Genomic DNA, 18,383 nt, shown 5'->3' with positions numbered 1-18,383 from the left:
AGATCAATAAAGTAATATCTTATCTTATCTTAGCTACAATTCAGCCTAATGCAACTACATACTCTGGTGCCCCCATGTGGCTGATGTAGGTTATTACATCTTTATAGTCTACTGCATTATGGCCTAAGATGAGACCTCAGACAGGCGCCATGTGATAGATTAAAAGGAAATGTGGGTTAGAGATGAAATCAGGGCAAATAAGCAAAAACACAAGGAGGGACAGGGTTGTAAAAGAATGATGTTGTTAAATGTATACAGATATATGAAAAGTTGGTTCTATAAATGCAATACAGCTGTATAACAGTCCAATCACTTATTTACAACCATGACGACAATGATCTAATGCAAAAAGAGAGAGATTAAAGGACAGCCTCCTCTGTATGAATGACCTGCTTCGATATGATGATACCACTCTGCTCTGCTCTCTCCTCACTCGCTGATGAATCTCCAAGAAAATCTAATCTCACCACGGCATAATCCTCAATCACACACAAAGAGATAAGCTTTTGGAAAAACCACGTCATGATTCAGCTGTCGTGACCACAACTTCACCTCCTCAAAACCCCTCCACCAACATTATCCTCTTTGACTTCCTTTCTGTACTGTTGCAGGAAATGGGGGAAAAAATCCACCCTGTTTGCAAACCAAGTAAAGGAAGGTGTATTTGTGATGAGTAAAAGAAAAAACACAGATCTGCTTTTAGGTCATGCTTTTCATTGCATTCAAACATATTTTGTTGTTATGAAGGATATAAGACAGCACTGTTGTCGTTACAATGTAGTAAATATAGAAAGTATTCTTGGGAAGCAGCTGAGGCCAGTGGCTGGGGGTTTGCAAAGGGTACATTGTGCTGTCGTGTGTATTTGTATGTGTGACACGTGAGGAGCCACCATGTGACAAATGGAAGTGAAACTGCTGATAAGATTAAACCGCTCTCGGACCTTTTGCCACCCCATCCTCTGAGATTAGAGTTTGAATCAGGCTGAAATGAAGAATGGCCCCTGCATTGTGTTAATCACTTTTGGACTCTTTGCTCACAACTGGTGTGTAGGACACTTTTGAAGGTGACAAAAAAAAGGCATTAAAAGTGCATCTTATTTGCTGAATGTCTTGTATTTTCATTTTAAAGTCATGGAGGAGGCAGGCTTAATGAACGATACTGCAGCCAGTCGGTAGGGAGAGCTCTGAATGTTTTGGCATCACCTCTAAGGAGCTGTCGTGTCGTGCATCTTCTTTTTCTTAAGTTGTATTTTTGGCGCATTGTTGTCTTTATTGATAGGCAGCAGAAGAGAAACAGGAAACCCAGGGAGCAGAGAGCAGGTGGAAGACATGCAGCAAATGGTCGCAGCCAGAAGTCAAACCAGGGACCTCTGCGACAAGGACAAGTGGCAACCTCCAGTCTAAAAATATAAGTCCAATGTGCTAAAACTGCAGTTCATTGAGGATCCTCTTGAGGCTGGCTCCAGAAGTACCGGAAACCACATACACACCAATTAAAGCCGATCTTTACAGCAAAAATAAACATGTTTACAGCCTGGTACAAAAGACGAGTGTAGTCTGGATAGCTCATTTCTCGATCGGCATAAACTGTACGGGGGGTGAATTTTTTTCTAACGCGGCAATTTCAAAGATATTGAGATTACAAGTCTTCCAATGAGAGGCACAGCTGACCTGATTGACAGGCGGGAACACTGTAGCTGTTGGCTAGGAGGCTCAAAGCCCGCCTCTTTACGTCACAATCACACAGCAGCAGCAATATGGCTTCAGCGCTTCAGAAACAGATGGGTGACGTCACGGATACTACGTCCATACTTTATACAGTTTATGGACAAGGACTATAGCCTCCCATATGTTGCGCACTTACACCCAAAGGCCACCGACGCCCCAGTGTGGTGCATCTTCTTATAAAGAATATGGAATCAACATTACTTTGTAGATTTCTGGTCAGCTGATTCTCATTACCCAGTGAGGGTGAGCTGTTCATCTCAATCATCAAGAGATAATCCGAGCATATAATCTGTTCAGACCAAAACAACTCACCTCCAGTTTTCCTGGGGATAAGAAAAAAACCCTTGTGATTGTAGAAAGAGTCAAATCAGGTCAAAAATGTCCCCAGTATCCTCTAAAGGTGTGCCAGCATAAAAAGACACAGATGGAATGTGGAGTTTCAATCACAAGCCTTTTAATTGGTCCCACTCTCTTACTGAATCATCATTTCTCATGACTGAAGACTGGACTCTGTCAGTCCCCTGCTGCCTGCTTACTACGAGGAGATCAGGGCCAGACTAAGACAGATGGCTCTGCTCTGACTGAGCTCTAAAACCCCTCATCATGTTCTCAAATGAAAACTTAAATCCCTGTGAGGAAGTATCTGTACTACATCCAGAGTCTCATCTCTGCTCTCTAGTAAAATGTCCTACTATGATCACACCCTGCGATTGTGTGTACCTGGATGACAAAGGTCTTGTCCTGGAAGCCGGGTGTGAGGCCCAGCATGCTCATGTAGGACGCCTCGTTGATGAAGTTCTCGATGCCGTGGAAAACTCCACGACCGGTGGCTGAGATACGTCCGTGGATTCCTCCCTGGCTGATGGGCTTTCCTGTCACACAGGCGTGGGCGTTGATGTCCTGCAAAAACATATACAAGAAGAGAAGACAAGAGTTCAGGCTTCTTTAGGCATTTTTCGACCAGAGGAACTTTACCCCGGAACTAGGTGCGTTGCGACCAGTGGACCCAGGGTCTAAATTTTGCTCAGGGGTAGATAATCTCCCCCCTAAAAAGCCCCTGCTAGGGAGGTTGTACTTTTCAAAGGTCCTTTTGGGGGGCAGGGCCTGCAATGCTGAACATGTCTGATTGGTAGATTAACCACAGTGTTTTTAGTCTGGCCATCGTTCACAATAACATCACACACGTGATTCACTTGATTTCTCTTTCTTTCATTTGTTCTATCTTTTTTGTATGTGTGTGTACTTTTCAAAAGAAGAGGCTGTGATTCACTTGATTTTGCAGCTTGTATCAGTAGTCTTATCTAAACCCACTGCGAGTGCGTATCTCCCGGTGTTATGGTTTTAAAAGTGACCCTGTAAACTAGAGACCTTCAGCTGAACGTGTCAGTGTTTGTGGAGTTTACACAGCTGTTGAAACACAGAGGGAGTTCCTTCAAATGCAAATTCGTTTTTTTGTTTATTAAGATTCAAAATATCCTCATCAGATATTTAATGATCGTCTAAAGACGTTTATGAGGGATGCATCCGATTGAAAGTCAGCAGTTAACAGGTCGCTGTTTAAACCAAAACGCTGGCCTGATTTGCACAATCTACCCAGGACTTCTGCCCGCGGTCGAAATGCAGACAACAATGGGGGCACAAGAACCTTTTAGTTCAGGGTAAAGTAGTTCTGGGAACTAAAATATCCCAGAACTCTTGGTCGAAATGCACCTTTTGGTGTTTTATGAGGTTCCTGGGAAACACTGAAGGGCTGAGGGGGCTTTAACTATATCTAAATCAAAGTGGTGAATATAGACATTGAAGTGTCCACTCAGTGTGGATTTTTCTGTTGACTAACATCTAGTGGTCATAAGGGGAACTGCATCTTTCTTTTCTGCGTCAGCCACGGTGTTTACAGCTTGACACCTACACAGTAACAGGTTGTGCAGTGCTGCAGTACCAGGCAATTTGACAGTGGACTGCACCTCTGTAGTCACTACCCACAATCCTCTGCCCTTAGATACCCTGGGCAGGAATGTGTCAGCCACTCCAAAGCCCAGCTGAGGGTATGTAGAGCAGAGGGCTCAACACTTTGGTAGGTTAAGGTGAAAGGAGGACAGAAAGGAGGGCAGAAGGAACATCAATAAGATGTGTAATACCTACCACACACTAAGTGCAGGTCAGTGGGAAAACATAGTAATGCTGCAGTTAGATGAAGAGTGCAGGGTGCGTTTGGATTCTGCATGGATCACTATCCTTACTATGTGGTTGTGTGCAGATTCAGTTACAGCACAGCGCTTAAGCAACCAAGATACAAACAACCTGATGTGACATCACCATGACACAAAAGAGAGAGAGCTTAGCTTCCTGATCCAAAACAGAATGAAGGCTGTAACTATTACAGACTTACTTAGACTGATGAACATCAGGTCATGTGATAAGGGGTCTCCAGGGGCTAAGTTGGTGGTTACTCAGTCACGTTGTCAACAAATTAAAAAGTTGGAAAAACATCCTGATCTATTTTTATCTTTTACTTTTCCAGAGATCTGCTCAAAACAAGATCCTGTCGAAACACTCCCCCCCCTCTCCCACCCTATGCTACCGCCCAAGAGGCAAGAGGTCTGTTTTCCAAGGGTTAGACACTCACAGGGGTTAATATCTTCCATCTGAAAGGTTCTGATCACAGAATGACTAACTGATAACAAACACACACACACAGGCCTCAGTGTGTGAAGCTGTGTCTAAAGGGAGGAATGTTTCGGTGGTCAGCTGGGAGGGAAACGCCCAAAAACTACTGTTCATAGTTGACTCATGACTCATGCTGAAGTCAGACCCACATGAGCTGGTCCAGGATTTCTACAAACTCACAGTGTGTGCGATGGTGTTGGCATATGTGTCAGCAATCCAGGACATCTCTCTCTCTCCTGTGCTCATGTCAGGGGCAGGGACATCGATGCCAGGTCCTGGTGGCGTAAACAGAGGGAGGAAGTTAGAGATAGAGAGAGGGAGGGAGGTGGGAGACAGGGATTACACTACCAATATTTCTCAAACCAGTTATCAAAGCTGACACCAACCAGATCCTTAAAGTAAGATCCAAATAATATAAAGGCAATTTTTTAACCTCTATTTTTAAAGGACTTTTCAAATCAGCTTTTCTGCATGCTGTCTTGTAGACCGTCCTGTAGGGGGTCCGGTCATTGTTTAATTTGTTTTATGTATTTGTTAGCACGTGCCCTAAGACTAGGGATGCCCACAAGCATTGGCTGAACATCTGAACTGGCCAATATTTGCTCTGTTGACAGACACCGGCACATCTGTAAACAATGCTGGGAAGCTAGTTCGCCGAGCTGCTGATTCAGAGAAGAGGTTTTTTATTGGGCAGAAGAAGTCGCCTGTTGACAAACTCAAATTACACCGGAGCTACAAGCAGCAACATGCTAAATACAAGAAATCTAATAGCTCATTTTTTTATTGGCTGGATTGTTCTTTTAAACATCTATCTCAATCTTTACTTATTATTATTATCATTTTCATTATTATTATTATTATTATTATTATTATTATCAATATGTATTAATTATCATCATTTTTATATATGTTTCATATATATTTTTTCCTTTTCTTTGTTTATTTTTGTGTTTTTCTGTGTATACAAATAAAGATTATTAATATTCTGATTATTATTATTATTATTATTATTATCATTAATCTATGTAGCTCTACTTTTAAGACTACGCATGAATTTCTTTGTGCTAACTCTGACAAATTTACATGAATGCATATTTCTGATAGGGTGTTTAAAGCTCCTTTAAGGAGTTTTTAGCTGGCAATGAAACAGAATGAAATTAATACTGCTGTCTGTTTATGACCTTAAAAAAAAATAATAATAAGACCGTGAGGAAGAAGAGTGACTTTTTCTATACAGTTATTTTTAATGCCTGAAACTGCTGGCAGGGGGAAGCTGAGAGACCAAATGAGTATCTGTGCACTTCTGATACAGCCGTGTTTCACATGTCCTCCAGCAAAGTCTCTCAATGAGTGATACATTTGATTGTACACGAGAGCAGGATGACTCATTTTGTTAAGGGACAGTAATTACACATATACAAGGGGAAAAAAATAGCACTTTGTCCACAGGGGGCGCCAAAACTGTCACAAACTGAACATTCTTCACAGGACATTGTGTGTGTGCATTGATCTAATTTTCAGGATATCAGTGGAGAGATTATTCCAGAGTTTGGAGGCTGTAAAGGCCCTTAGACATTAGTTCAGCTTTACAACAGGAAACCCATATCAACGGATTTAAGAACTCGCACAAGCTCATAAGGGGTTGGTAATGATTCTCCTTTGGAATCATTTACCAGTCAGGGTCTGGGAGGCAGACACCCTCTCTACTTTTAAGATTAGGCTTAAAACTTTCCTTTATGATAAAGCTTATCTTATCTCCATGTCCTATTAAAGTTACTAACCATCGGGGCGCTCATGGCCTAGTGGTCTAAGTTCCCTACGTATAGAGGCTACAGTCCTCGTCGCAGAGGTCGCCGGTCAGACTCCCTGCCGGTTGACAATTCACTGCATGTCCTCCCCCACTCTCTACTCCCCACATTTCCTGTCTCTCTTCAGCTGTCCTGTCATTAAAGACAAAAATGCCCAAAAATATAAGTTTTTAAAAAAAAAGTTACTAACCATAGACCTTTCTGGAGTCCCTGAGCTCCCATGTCCCGTAGGTTCCTATGTGCCGGACTCCAGCAGCAACAGCTACTGCTTCTACTATCGGTCTCATGACTATCATCTCTCTCTCTCTCTCTTTTAATCTCCTCCATCTCTCTTTCCAACCCCGACTCGGTCTCGGCAGATGTCTGTCTAACATGAGTCTGGTTCTGCTCGAGGTTTCTGCCTGTTAAAAGGACATTTTTCCTTGCCAATGTAACTAGCTAAACACTGCAAGGTGCAATGCTCAGGTAGATTAAAATGAGATAAGATCGAGTCCTGGCTGTAAGATGGGACTGGATCTTATCTTATCTTAATGTTGGGTCTTTGTTAATAATTTAACACACAGTACGTACTAGACCTGCTCCGTTTGTAAAAGCGTCTTGAGATAACTTGTTGTGATTTGGCGCTACACAAATAAAGATTGATTGATAGTAGGTCTTTGATTTAGAAAGGAGGTCCTGGTCTGAGAATCAATGCTGAAATAAACAGCAACCAAAGCAGAATCAGAGATGTGTCTTCATAAATGACTAAACAACTCTAACAACAGTATTTTGGAGCTTTTGAAGGTGATAAGGTGAAAATGTTTGAGGATCACAGGGTGCCCGGCTTTGTGTCCTTGTGTCACACGTATGTACAAACACCTCCGAGGGCTTTATAGACTAAGCCAAGATTAATAAAGGGAGCACTCAGGCAGGAAGGGGAGTTGTGGTGGGAGTGTTTGAGCGTGTTACACTCAAACTGACAGAGCAGGGCAGTGATGTGTGCAGCTTTGCCTCTGGTGTTAACAGCTATCAAAAGTGAAGGCTCTTGTATTAAACTGTAGCCAGATTACAAGCTTACAACAGACACTGTAAGGTCTGTAGTAGCTGAGTTTGTGTTGAACCATTGAGTATCTTAATATTGTACCTCTGAGTTCAAACATGTAGTAGATTTTTTTCACTTGCATATTTCAGGTCAAAGCTGAATTTTTATCTCAATCTTTAAGTTCATTTTCACCATGATTAATTGTCTTCCTTGTCATTCCACAAAGACACACCCAAATTGACTCAAACCCTGAACAAACAGCGCTCTGCGACAGGAAATGTTTGCCTCTCTGGGTGGAAACATTCTTCTCTCATCACAACCTTTGAGTGAAATGAACCCCAGCATGAAGCTCCTCCTACAAGCTATGAAAACGACTGTTTGCAATGGTTTCAAAATCACAGAAACTCACCAATGAAACCCTTCTTGGCCAGCTCGATAGTGAATCTCCTTGTGATCTTCTCCAGCTCGTTATCCTGCAAAAGACAGACACAGTGAAGAGTCTCAGAGAATTTGATTTGTTGCTTAGTTACAGAATAATAAGACATTCATGGAGGGGAAGTTATTAACCACAAACAAATGTGCAACAAGAAAAGGAGAAATACACAGCTCACTGCAAACAGCGCCTGATTCTTATAAAGCTAGAGTTTCTGATTCATATTTAAAAAGATGCTTCCGGCATTCTCACAAACTGTGAGGTTTTTGCTCTGGCTTTTTTCCAGTTAACCCAGAGCTCAGAGGCAACAGCCGGTGGCCTTCATACGTCTGTTTATTTCACAGAATCCGTCAATAGACAGACTAAACTTCCTGCATATAATCTTAGAAAAACCAAGGCAGAGGCCAGAAAAAAATCACAACAATTGAGCGTAAGAAAACCTCCCTTTTTATTATTCTGTCTTTTTATATATCAAGACAAACTCAATCAAAAGAGCACAGATCCAGCAGCCCTGCCTTTATAATCTTACTGTGGTTTATTCGTCGCATGTGTTGGTTTTGATGCGAGAGGCATCACCAGAGAAACACAGGATATCCTTTATGTAAGTCTACAGTTGCTTGCCAATGCGGTTATAGCACAGTCTAACATGTCTGTGAGTCTCTTTGTGCATGAGAGGGAGGTGAAAGGGGATTGACATTAAGAGGCTTACAGTGTAATTCCTGGGGTTGATCTTGACTCCAGCTTTGGCTCCCCCAAATGGCACATCTGGAAGAGAATAATGCAGCTTTAAAAAAAAAAAAAACACAGGACACTTCACACTGATTCCACACACTTGACATTAACAAACACGCAAAGATCCACTTTTTCCTGTAAAAAATAGAATCCTGTACCTCTGCAGCTTTCAAACATGGAACATGTATTCAGATCTATAAACAGCTGTAGACTAGGGACCAGGTTTGGGAATTGGAAGTGTTCCGGTTCCTGTCAGCAGTCAGAGTAGTATCATCCACTAGCGTTTTAGCAGGCTTTAGCTACATACAGCAGGTAAACATTCCATGTGGATGGCAAAAATTGCAAAACCATGGACTGCATAAAACATGGCTGTAGTTTCACCCATTGGTTTCTGAAGAGGCGTAATGAAACTCAAAGATGGCGGCCACCATATTGGAAATGGTAACTTCAATTAGTTCTTGGCCAAGCTAGGAACAGACAAAGAGGTGGAGTTGGGGCCATAGCCTAGCCTCTGCAACATACGCCTTACACAGGACTTCCACCAGATCCATGTCCGGTCCGTCTCCGATCCCGCGGTAATCACTGAATCAAGGATTCTCCTCCTGCTCTCCTCATCCATGTTGTCTTTGTGCTCCTGTGAAAACCCCTGACCTGTTGACTCCAGGCCTGGCGCCATTCAAAATGACATTTTGTTGTCATAATTAAGTTTAAAAAACGATCTAACGATAACACAGAGTGTTTTGTTCTGAAAATTAACTGGATGTTTTCATTTTGTTTTGGTGCCCGACTTCCTGTCCTGCTCCATCTGCTCTGTGCTGAATTGACGCGTCGTGCTCCGGCATTCGGCAAAAATAGAAGTCTTGCGTATCTGATCCGTTGCGTTCCGACCTGCTGGATCAGCTGCAACGCAACAGAGTGGATCCAGTGGGGGTTAACAGATTGACTAGAATAGAAACCTATCAGATCCAGTGCCGTGATGTATCGGAGACGGACCTGGTGGAATTTGGCCTTTAGTCCTATGCAGAAGCCTACGTAGAAGCCTAATGAGAGGGGAGGGGTAGTGTTGACATTCGAAATCTCTCTCTGAACTGATGTTTATATCACGACTAACAACAGCAGCTTTAAGTTTGTTTCTAATTAGTTATTCGGTGCTATAAAATGGGGTATGGCGTCACCTAATGTGCTCCTCCTCAAAAATTCAACTACGTGTCAAACAAGAGAACATCGCATGACCCGAAACTGGTGATATGACTAGCATAGAAATCGCACAGCCAGATAGTGTTTAGGCAGAGTATTGTAGCACTGACACTCCAGTGCACAAATATGTAGTGTTCAAGACGACGTCGGGGACCAAAGCGTAGAGACAACGCAGAGGTATAAACCTGGCTTTAGTCTAATCAAAACAATTAAGTTATAAAGTTGTTATAAATAATGAAATACAGTATAGAGGCCATAATAGTTTGTATTTTTGTACCAGGCTGTAAACATGTTTGAAAATGCTTTAAAAATGGGTTAATTACATTTTTATATAGGCTCTCTAATGGGGTGTCCTTTGCTTTTGGAGCCAGCCTCAAGTGGACACTAGAAGTACTGCAGTTATTTGCACTTCCCCATTTGCTTCATTACTTACCACCTGGGGCTGACACTGGGGCAGAACGCAATCCAAGCGACTCAATATCAACGTCGTTCTTATTTCTCAAGTTTCCAATTGGAGTGTAAACAATGGCAATGTTGGGGAAAAGGACGTTTTAGGCTGGAATATCTATGATACGTTTTCCATCGCTCTCACATACATCATCAAGATTACGAGACCGGACATGTGTTAATGTCTGTGTGAAGGTTAACTGGATAACAAGCAGGAGACTTGGTGGAAGGTTCAGACTTAAATACTCACCAACAACAGCACACTTGTATGTCATCAGAGAGGCCAGGGCTTTGACCTCATCCACAGACACTTCTGTACTGTAACGGATACCTGAGGGAAACACACACAGACAGACACAGGTTAAAACATGGCAACTACACAACTTTATATGGTTTAAATTGATTTTTGTTTCATTAAAAGTCGATGAACATTGTTTCAGCCAGCCAAGTCTCAAACTCTAACTTGGAGCTGCACCTGGTCTGCTGTCTGTTACTCTGTTGTGTCTATCTTTAGAAGCACTATTTCAGACTCTATCCTTAAAGAGGGTATTTTTGTGGGTAATGTATGCATGTGACATAGCCATGCAGATATGATAAGGCAACTGGGTTTCTCTGACTGTGAGCTAAAAATGGTCCAGTTGCACCAGTCAGAAGAGACTGTACAGATTATCTGACATTAGTGCAGCAAGTGTGAAAAATGGCTAAGAGTGAATAAAGCACCACTTTTTTTTTTTTTTTTTTTAAGATATATTTTTGGGGCTTTTTCGCCTTTTTGGTTAGGACAGCTAAAGAGAGACAGAAAATGTGGGGAGTAGAGAGTGGGGGAAGACATGCAGTAGATGGTCGACCGGTCAGGAGTCGAACCGGTGACCTCTGTGACAAGGACTATAGCCTCCATACGTGGGACGCTTACACTGCTAGGCCACCAGCACCCCATAAAGTACCACTTTTAAGCAACATAGCACCATTAACTTCCTACGTGAGTCAGTTAATGAGCTAGTTAGCAAACATGCGCCTCTCTAAAAGCTAGCCAAATAAGCCAATACAAAAATGGGGGTCTACAAACTACAGTTCAAAGGGCTGTTTCAGGAAAGGGAAGAAATCACAATGTGTTGAGATAGATGTTACTGTTGTTGTCCATGAACATGCCATTTGTATTTTGAAGGCTTAATATTTTTGTTTAGCAGATTGAACCATGTTGTTTATAACTTTGCTTTTTAGACCTGCAATTAAAACCATTTTCTGGTTTTGAAATACAATAAGCTGAATAAATAATGTATTAAAAACAACATGACAACCAGTGCACTAATTACATTGACTATAGACTGTATAAAAAAGATGGATGACATGATGAGCCCTCTAAAAGTGAAGCCAAAACGCTGTGTTAAATTATGTCCAGGTGTTCATTTTTCTATTAAGTTTGTTTCTAATTAGTTATTCCATGCTATAAAATGGGGTATACCCATAGACTGTATAAATATGGACATAGTATCCGTGACGTCACCCATCTGTTTCTGAAGCGCTGCTTTGAGGCCAATCGGCGGCGGCAGCCATATTGCTTCTGTCGAGTGAGTGTGACGTAAAGAGGCGGGCTTTGAGCCTCCTAGCCAACAGCTACAGTGTTCCCGCCTGTCAATCAAGTCAACTGTGCCTCTCATTGGAAGACTCGTAATCTCAATATCTTCAAAATTGCAGAGTTAGAAAGAAATTCACCCCCCATACAGTGTGTGCCGATCGAGAAATGAGCTATCCAGACTACACTCGTCTTTTGTACCAGGCTGTAAACATGTTTATTTCTGCTGTAAAGATCTGCTTTTTTGAATTGGTGTGTATGTGGTTTTCGGTACTTCTGGAGCCAGCCTCAAGAGGATCCTAAATGTTTTTAACACTTTCGCATTGGACTCATTTTTAGACCGGAAGTTGCCGCTTGGGTATAGCGTCATAATTGACTCTGTCTGACATCACCAGTACAAGATGTGAGTGATGTTTGGCTTCACTTGTGTACAACAGAAGAAGGTGGAGATTTGTCGTCCATCTTTATATTAAGTCAATGGATTAAACAAACAGCTTCGAGTTGACGAGTAAAATCTCTGGTTGGGGGCTGCCCCGCTTTGTTTTACTCTCTTTCTAAGTTCAAGCATTTTGCACTTGGCATCAGTGTTGAGTGTTCAGACTGCAACATGAGGAAATCATTACACTAACATTGAACCTCCCCTCCACTCTTTGTAAAGCTCAGCCAATAATCACAGCCTGTTCTTTGCAACCACATAAGACCACATGAACGGGTCAGAGATCACTGATGGTGTCTGGCAGTCACGATAGCAGAGACGGGCAGGGTGGAGACCGGGTGAGCCAATCCTAGTCCTGTATTTCTCACCCCAGCCTTCCAGTTGTAGTCACTCCTTCCTGTTATACGGGGTTTACTACGGTCTCCACGGTAACATATGTGGGCAGGCCTGTGTGTTGCTGCACATGAGATCATACAGCCAGTCTGCCCAAGACTTACAACTCCATCTTACATCTGTGGCACAGAATGTGAGTGTGTATGTGTGTGTGTGTGTCCGTCCTGCAGTACCAAATATAGCTCACCAACAGTTAGCTTACCCAGGGAAACCCAAGGGCAAACAGCACAAAGAGGAGACACAGCACATTTCTGTACGTGGATAAAAGCTCAGTGTGTCTATTTTCATGAGTTTCACAGGGACCACAAGTAAAAGCCCTCCCACTATGGCATCATCTTTAAGTGCCTCTTAATGACATGATTCCGTGCCCGTTTTCCATTTGCGTTACTGCAGTCACAAGAGAAGACCGAACCTCTCAGAACAAAGCTGCGTCTCTCAGTGAGCAGCTCGAGTTCTGCCCTCTGTCTTTATTTCCACTCATCTAAAGATCAGCTGAGTTACCTCGCGCTGAAAGAAGACAAAGTGGAGCTAACTGATCAAATTATAAAGAGGAAAAAAAAACGCCTGGCCGCCAACCCATCCCCCCATCAAACCAACCACTGTCAACAGTTTTCCACAGCAACCGGCCTGCATCGCTTCTGTAAACACATTCCTCTGAATTGGGGAGCAGATATTTTTTTTGGAGACAAATTGAGCCCACGCTGAAATGAGTCATTCCTGCAGAGGCCAGGGCTTTTTCATTTTTACAGTCAGGCCCAAAGAGTTGAGACTTTCTGCTCCACAGACTCTTATCCTGGGAGTAAATCAACCAGCCAGCATGAAACATCTTTAAGTGAGCATATTTAAGCTTGGAGAAGTTGTATTTCTTGCGTTATTGGTAATTGTAAATCTGGGTCTTTTATTCTGTTTTACTACTCTGCAGTGGTGGACAGTAACAAAGTAAATTTACTTGAGTTCTGTACTTGAGTATGATTTTTGGAGGGGCAATTATTGTACTTTTGACTCCACTACATTTCTATCAATGCTCTAGTTACTCACTACTTTAGCTTTGAAGTCAGCTCATGAATTTCCTTATCTTTTCTGAAATCTGATCCCTAAGACAGTAAAATGGGTTTGTGTAGCTCTGTTTGTCTCAGGGGTTTAGATATACCTGTATATAGTGCCTCTCCACAGTTGAATGTGGAGCCAACACAGAGCAGATTTCAAACACAAAGTCACTGTCCAACCTGAGAAAGCGTGTTGAGCTACGTAACATTTGTTTCATTCCAGATGAACATTTCAATCAAGTTTGTATTCCATGGTATCGTTTTTAGAGATTTAAAGTCATGGTTTCTAAATAAACAGAATGTAACAGAATGTACTTCTATGTATTCTTGACTGTATTTATGTATTTATAAACTTCAAAGTTTAGAGATATCTTAAATTAAGTATTTTTAAAAGCAAGTACTAATTTGATGGCACAACTTACACTTGTATTGGAGTAATATTTGACAAGGAGTATCTATACTTTAAATTTAAGTAATGAAGCTGTGTACTTTGTCCACCACTGCCACTCTGTAAAGAACTTTGAATTGCGTCACTCTTTGATTGGAGCCACAGGAACAAAGCTGCCTTACATTGTCATGTCTGTTTTTCCTCCTGTGATGTAAAAAGATGTTTAAAATAGAGCTGGGCGATATTGCAAAAGATGTTATCATGATAACATTTTTCATATCAGTCGATATCGATAATTATCACGATAAATCATTACTTAATTTAAATTTAAAGGCAGGTTTTTGGTCCTCAGTGAAAGTTGAAGAAACCAGACGGTTTGTTAGCTGGTATCTGGATTAAGCTCTCTGTTAAGCTTCTTGAATCCCTCATTTTTGATAGTGCTAACAGGAAGCTGGTCTTTTGTGTAAGAGGAGAATTTTTGTGAAGTTTTAGTTTGTAGTGCAGTGAATGCATCACGGTTATTCAGTGTTCAGTTGTGCTACGGTCGCAGTGGGCAGGGGTGGGCATATCGATTCTGTGGTATCAATATTGATATTTACACGCTACTCATTTGAGTATCGATTACTCTAATACAATATCGATACTAGTTAATATATGCAAAATAAAAGCGCATGTGTCACTTCTGATTCTTTTAGAGAATTTAAATAGAGGATGTTGATTATTTACTATTTGAGTTTTTCTAAATTTATTTCATTGTTTAAAAAAGGCCAGCAAAGGATTTGCATATTAAAGTTTTTAAATTAACAGTATTTGTTATGGGACTTGTCTTTCAAGGGTTGCATTTTATAAAAAATAAATAACTGAAATTATCGGTATCGAATAAACTGCCAAAAAAGTAATAGGTATCGTATCGAATCATAAAAGTGTGGTATCGCCCAGCACTACAGTGGACATTAAACGTGTTCGAAATGCACAGCAGTTGTTGTCTCCGTGCTCTTCCTTTACCTACATCCTGAAAGTATATTTAATGAAGTGTATAAAGTTAATATTTAGCGCAGAGTCAGCACAGTGTCAGACTTACCACTCTGCTTTGAGCTGGTAGGCTTTGAGTTTCTTCAATGTTGCTGTTTTCCGCTGTAAATTTACATTCCGCTGCAAACATTCTAAGCCCTGCCTACCTCTTACCCTGCGACATGATTGGCTGTTCAATGCCGTCTCCTTCTTCTGTTAATATTGGGAGAAACTAGTGTTTAATGCACATTAGCAGCCCCTCCCTTTCCAGTGGTTGGGGGGTGTAAATATAACAATTTTTTGTCTCACATTTGTTTTATTTATATTGAGAAAAATTGTATCAGGATAATTATCCTTATAGAATTATCGCCCGGCCCTAGTTAAAAACATTATTTAATTGGACTGAATCCCTTCTGGTCTTGGTAAGGTCTCTTGAATGAATTTGTCAAGGCAAGATTTCTATCAAGTCGCAAGGACCACATATCCTTTTGAATGACTTGTAATTTCATCTAGTACAAGCTGTCCCTCCAAATCTACACAAATCAGACATCCTGATGCGGTTACTGTATCAATCTGACCACAACAACAAGAAATCACCCAAAGGCTTATTCTAGTTTTGCACAGACAGAAGACTAAACAAACCTTGAGTGTCTCTGACTGTTTAAAGACTGGAAACCTTCCCTTTAACTCTCTGTTGGGTGTTTCTTTACATCACACACACATTACACTGCGCTGCAGACCCACACTCAGCAGTCAGTAGAGAGCAGTGTGGGGCAGCTGTTGCTCTTAGTGTCTGTGTTGAGCATGTGTTTGAGCAGCACACGCATGCACAAAAACAGCCTTTGCACTTTGCAGTTTGAGCTGAACATAACCGAAGGGTCTGTACACTGCATCAATGATTAAACCCACTGAAAAATAACTGCTCTCACCCCTATCCAACCCCTGTTATTAGGACTTTGGTACCCAATGAGTATTTTTTGGGTTGTTTTGTGCCCCAAATGAAAAAGTCTCAATTATTTTCGTCTGCAGGACTACCTTTGTTAACCTTGATTGGCTGTGCTTTGATTTTGAGAGAGAAAATGATGATTGGTTTAACATGATGCAAAGCTAGGTAATGATTCAGCTTCTGAATAAGACAAGGCTCCTCTCTCCTCAGGCTTTTATGGGATGGATAGGAGCAATAATGCACTTTTAATCTTATTGATTTTACCCATAGAGGTTCTATGAAAGATCTGGAGTGCCTTGAAAGCTTGCAGAACCATGCACCCTTGCACAGATCCATTATCGTTAACTTTGCAGAGTAGAAATCTGTGATTGCTATTTATCAAGATGCTCGAATGCTCAGCTTGATGCACAGTTTACTCATGTCATGTGCATGCAGACTGGCAACATGTGTGTCTTTAGTGGGAATATACTTCCCAAGAATAGGTCTACATTCTCCAGGAAGTGTGAATGTTTCATAGTGGTAATACCAGGTCAATGTCTGTTCAAACTGGATGGCACTTCTCTTTCTAATGAGAAGGCCTCCCTCTCCAGCACCCTGCACCCTCCCCCACCTGTCACACTGCTGACAAATAGGAGAGCCTGGAAATATAACCACCCCCTCCCCAGCTCTCGCACACCTCCCCGTCTCCTTCCTATACATCACATCCCCTCTATTCACAAAATACCCATAGTGCACTGCAGTAGCAGCCCATAATGGCTGTGCTACGAACCTTGAACTTTGAACTTAGGAGCATATGTCTCTCTGTAATATTATACTCTTGGTTAAAGAGTGAATGTGAAGGACTTCTGCAGACATCAAGTGAGAGCCACATTGTGCTTTCCCCTGCATGAGCGTATGGTATGAATCATCCAGAGGAAACATGCATGACTAACAGTTCTTCAATGTGTTTTGTGAACTCATATGGAGACAAATCAGCATAAAATGCAGCATAAAAATCTGGGCAGCATGTGAAAGAAGAGGTGTCGTGTTAATCTATCAACTTCATAAAAAAAAAAAGTTAAAAAAAGTAAAATAAAATAAAATCTATGTCATGTAAAAGTATTGAATTTATATCTAGGTCTTTCCAACATAAATTTAAAAAAGTTTTAACATTAATTTTAATGTAAAATGAGTGAGTTATCCTCATTGAACCATGATCTGTCAGAATTAAAGAACACTAGTGAACTAAATCTTTAATTAAATGGTTAGTAATGGAGTTAAAAATTTAATTTAAAAAAAATGTTTATTGGGATTTTTTGGGGTTCTGACACTTTTGAATAATTGAATATACCCCAGGTCAAATTGACCCAGGAACATTATTGCTGTTCCAGACAAAACGTGCATAACAGGAGTGTTAATAGCTTCAAAATGTTAAACCTTATACCTTCAAGGATGCACTTTGACTACCACACACATGAGAGAACATGAATGCATGAGATACAAACACACAAATGCTTCCACCCAGTTTTGAACCAGATCAAACCAGTATGTAATGTGATTCAGTAATAGGAAGTAATGTGGGCAGGCAGATTGTGCATGGATCAGATGAAGGTTTTATGCTCAGAGATCAATACTGTGCAGGGGCTGCTGCAGTTTGACAGCTAGCTTAAACAAGCTAAACAACAATTTCAGCCACAGGTGAGCTGCAAGGAAGGTCACTGTACACTGCACAGAAAGTCTCCTTCCTGTGAGCTACATAAAAACAGGTCTAATACAGAAACAAGGGCGTAGTCGACTTTATAACTACATAAGTGAAGCTGTATGTAACGGTGCAGGGAGGTTAGCAGCAGTTTCAAGCATCTATCTTCTGTTTCCTGTTCAAACTGGCTCATGTTGATGCTAAGTCAAGCTAAAGCTAGCTGCCACACAGGAAGGCTTGGTTCAGGTCTTACCCCCTTTGCATGGTGTCCTGTGCTGGCTGTGCTGGGCACGGTATCCCTCAATCACCTCCCACTCTCCATTATCCCTCTTGATTGGGAAAGACACGCTCAGGACGTGATTACAGGGCTTGATGATGCGCAGGATTCCCCGCACACGGTTCCTCTTCTGCTCGGGGCTCTCCCTGGTCCTCAGGTCCTCCACCAGCTTGTCCTCCACGATGGCGGCGCCGCGGTCAAAGAAGCCCTCGACCATCTTGAAGAAGTTGGGATCGTCGGGTTTGTCAGCAGCGTCGGCATAGTGGCGGACCCGCATTAGGGACGAGGACACCGGGAGAGCGGAGTCCACGCACCCCGAGGCCAGAGCACTACCCGCAGAGCGGCTCAGCAGCTCCCCGAAATACCGATACATGACTGAGACTAGCTAACCGTTAACAAATAAAAAGGCAACAAAACAACAAGGACGAAGGGGTGACGACAGGAGAGGGAATGAACGACTCAGCAGCTCCTCACCGTGTCCCGTCCTCTGGCCGAGTGGGGAACAGCAGACTGTGTGGGTTTGCTTTAAAAGGCAGTACGAGCCGAGGAGGGCAGTACTGGGGGCTCCTCGAGCCTCACGCGGAAGAGGAGGACCAACGGAG

At 41.9% G+C, this 18,383-nt stretch overlaps 1 protein-coding gene across 1 annotated transcript in view; it reads right to left on the bottom strand.

Annotated features, from left to right (window-relative positions):
• The window catches only part of glud1b (glutamate dehydrogenase 1b), a 27,295-nt gene extending 8,912 nt beyond the window's left edge, over window positions 1-18,383 (bottom strand). The window contains exons 1-6 of the mRNA XM_034707281.1: window positions 17,758-18,383; window positions 10,284-10,364; window positions 8,367-8,422; window positions 7,634-7,697; window positions 4,576-4,670; window positions 2,449-2,628 (exon numbers count right to left, since the gene is read on the bottom strand). Coding sequence (XP_034563172.1) covers window positions 2,449-2,628; window positions 4,576-4,670; window positions 7,634-7,697; window positions 8,367-8,422; window positions 10,284-10,364; window positions 17,758-18,154 — 873 coding nt within the window. The 5' untranslated portion in view covers window positions 18,155-18,383. The remainder of the gene's footprint in view (window positions 1-2,448; window positions 2,629-4,575; window positions 4,671-7,633; window positions 7,698-8,366; window positions 8,423-10,283; window positions 10,365-17,757) is intronic.

The sequence above is a fragment of the Notolabrus celidotus genome, chromosome 18 (genome assembly GCF_009762535.1).
Source record: "Notolabrus celidotus isolate fNotCel1 chromosome 18, fNotCel1.pri, whole genome shotgun sequence".
NCBI classification, from domain to species: domain Eukaryota; kingdom Metazoa; phylum Chordata; class Actinopteri; order Labriformes; family Labridae; genus Notolabrus; species Notolabrus celidotus.
Note: the sequence above shows the minus strand (reverse complement) of the source record. Positions and strands in the feature narration are given on the sequence as shown.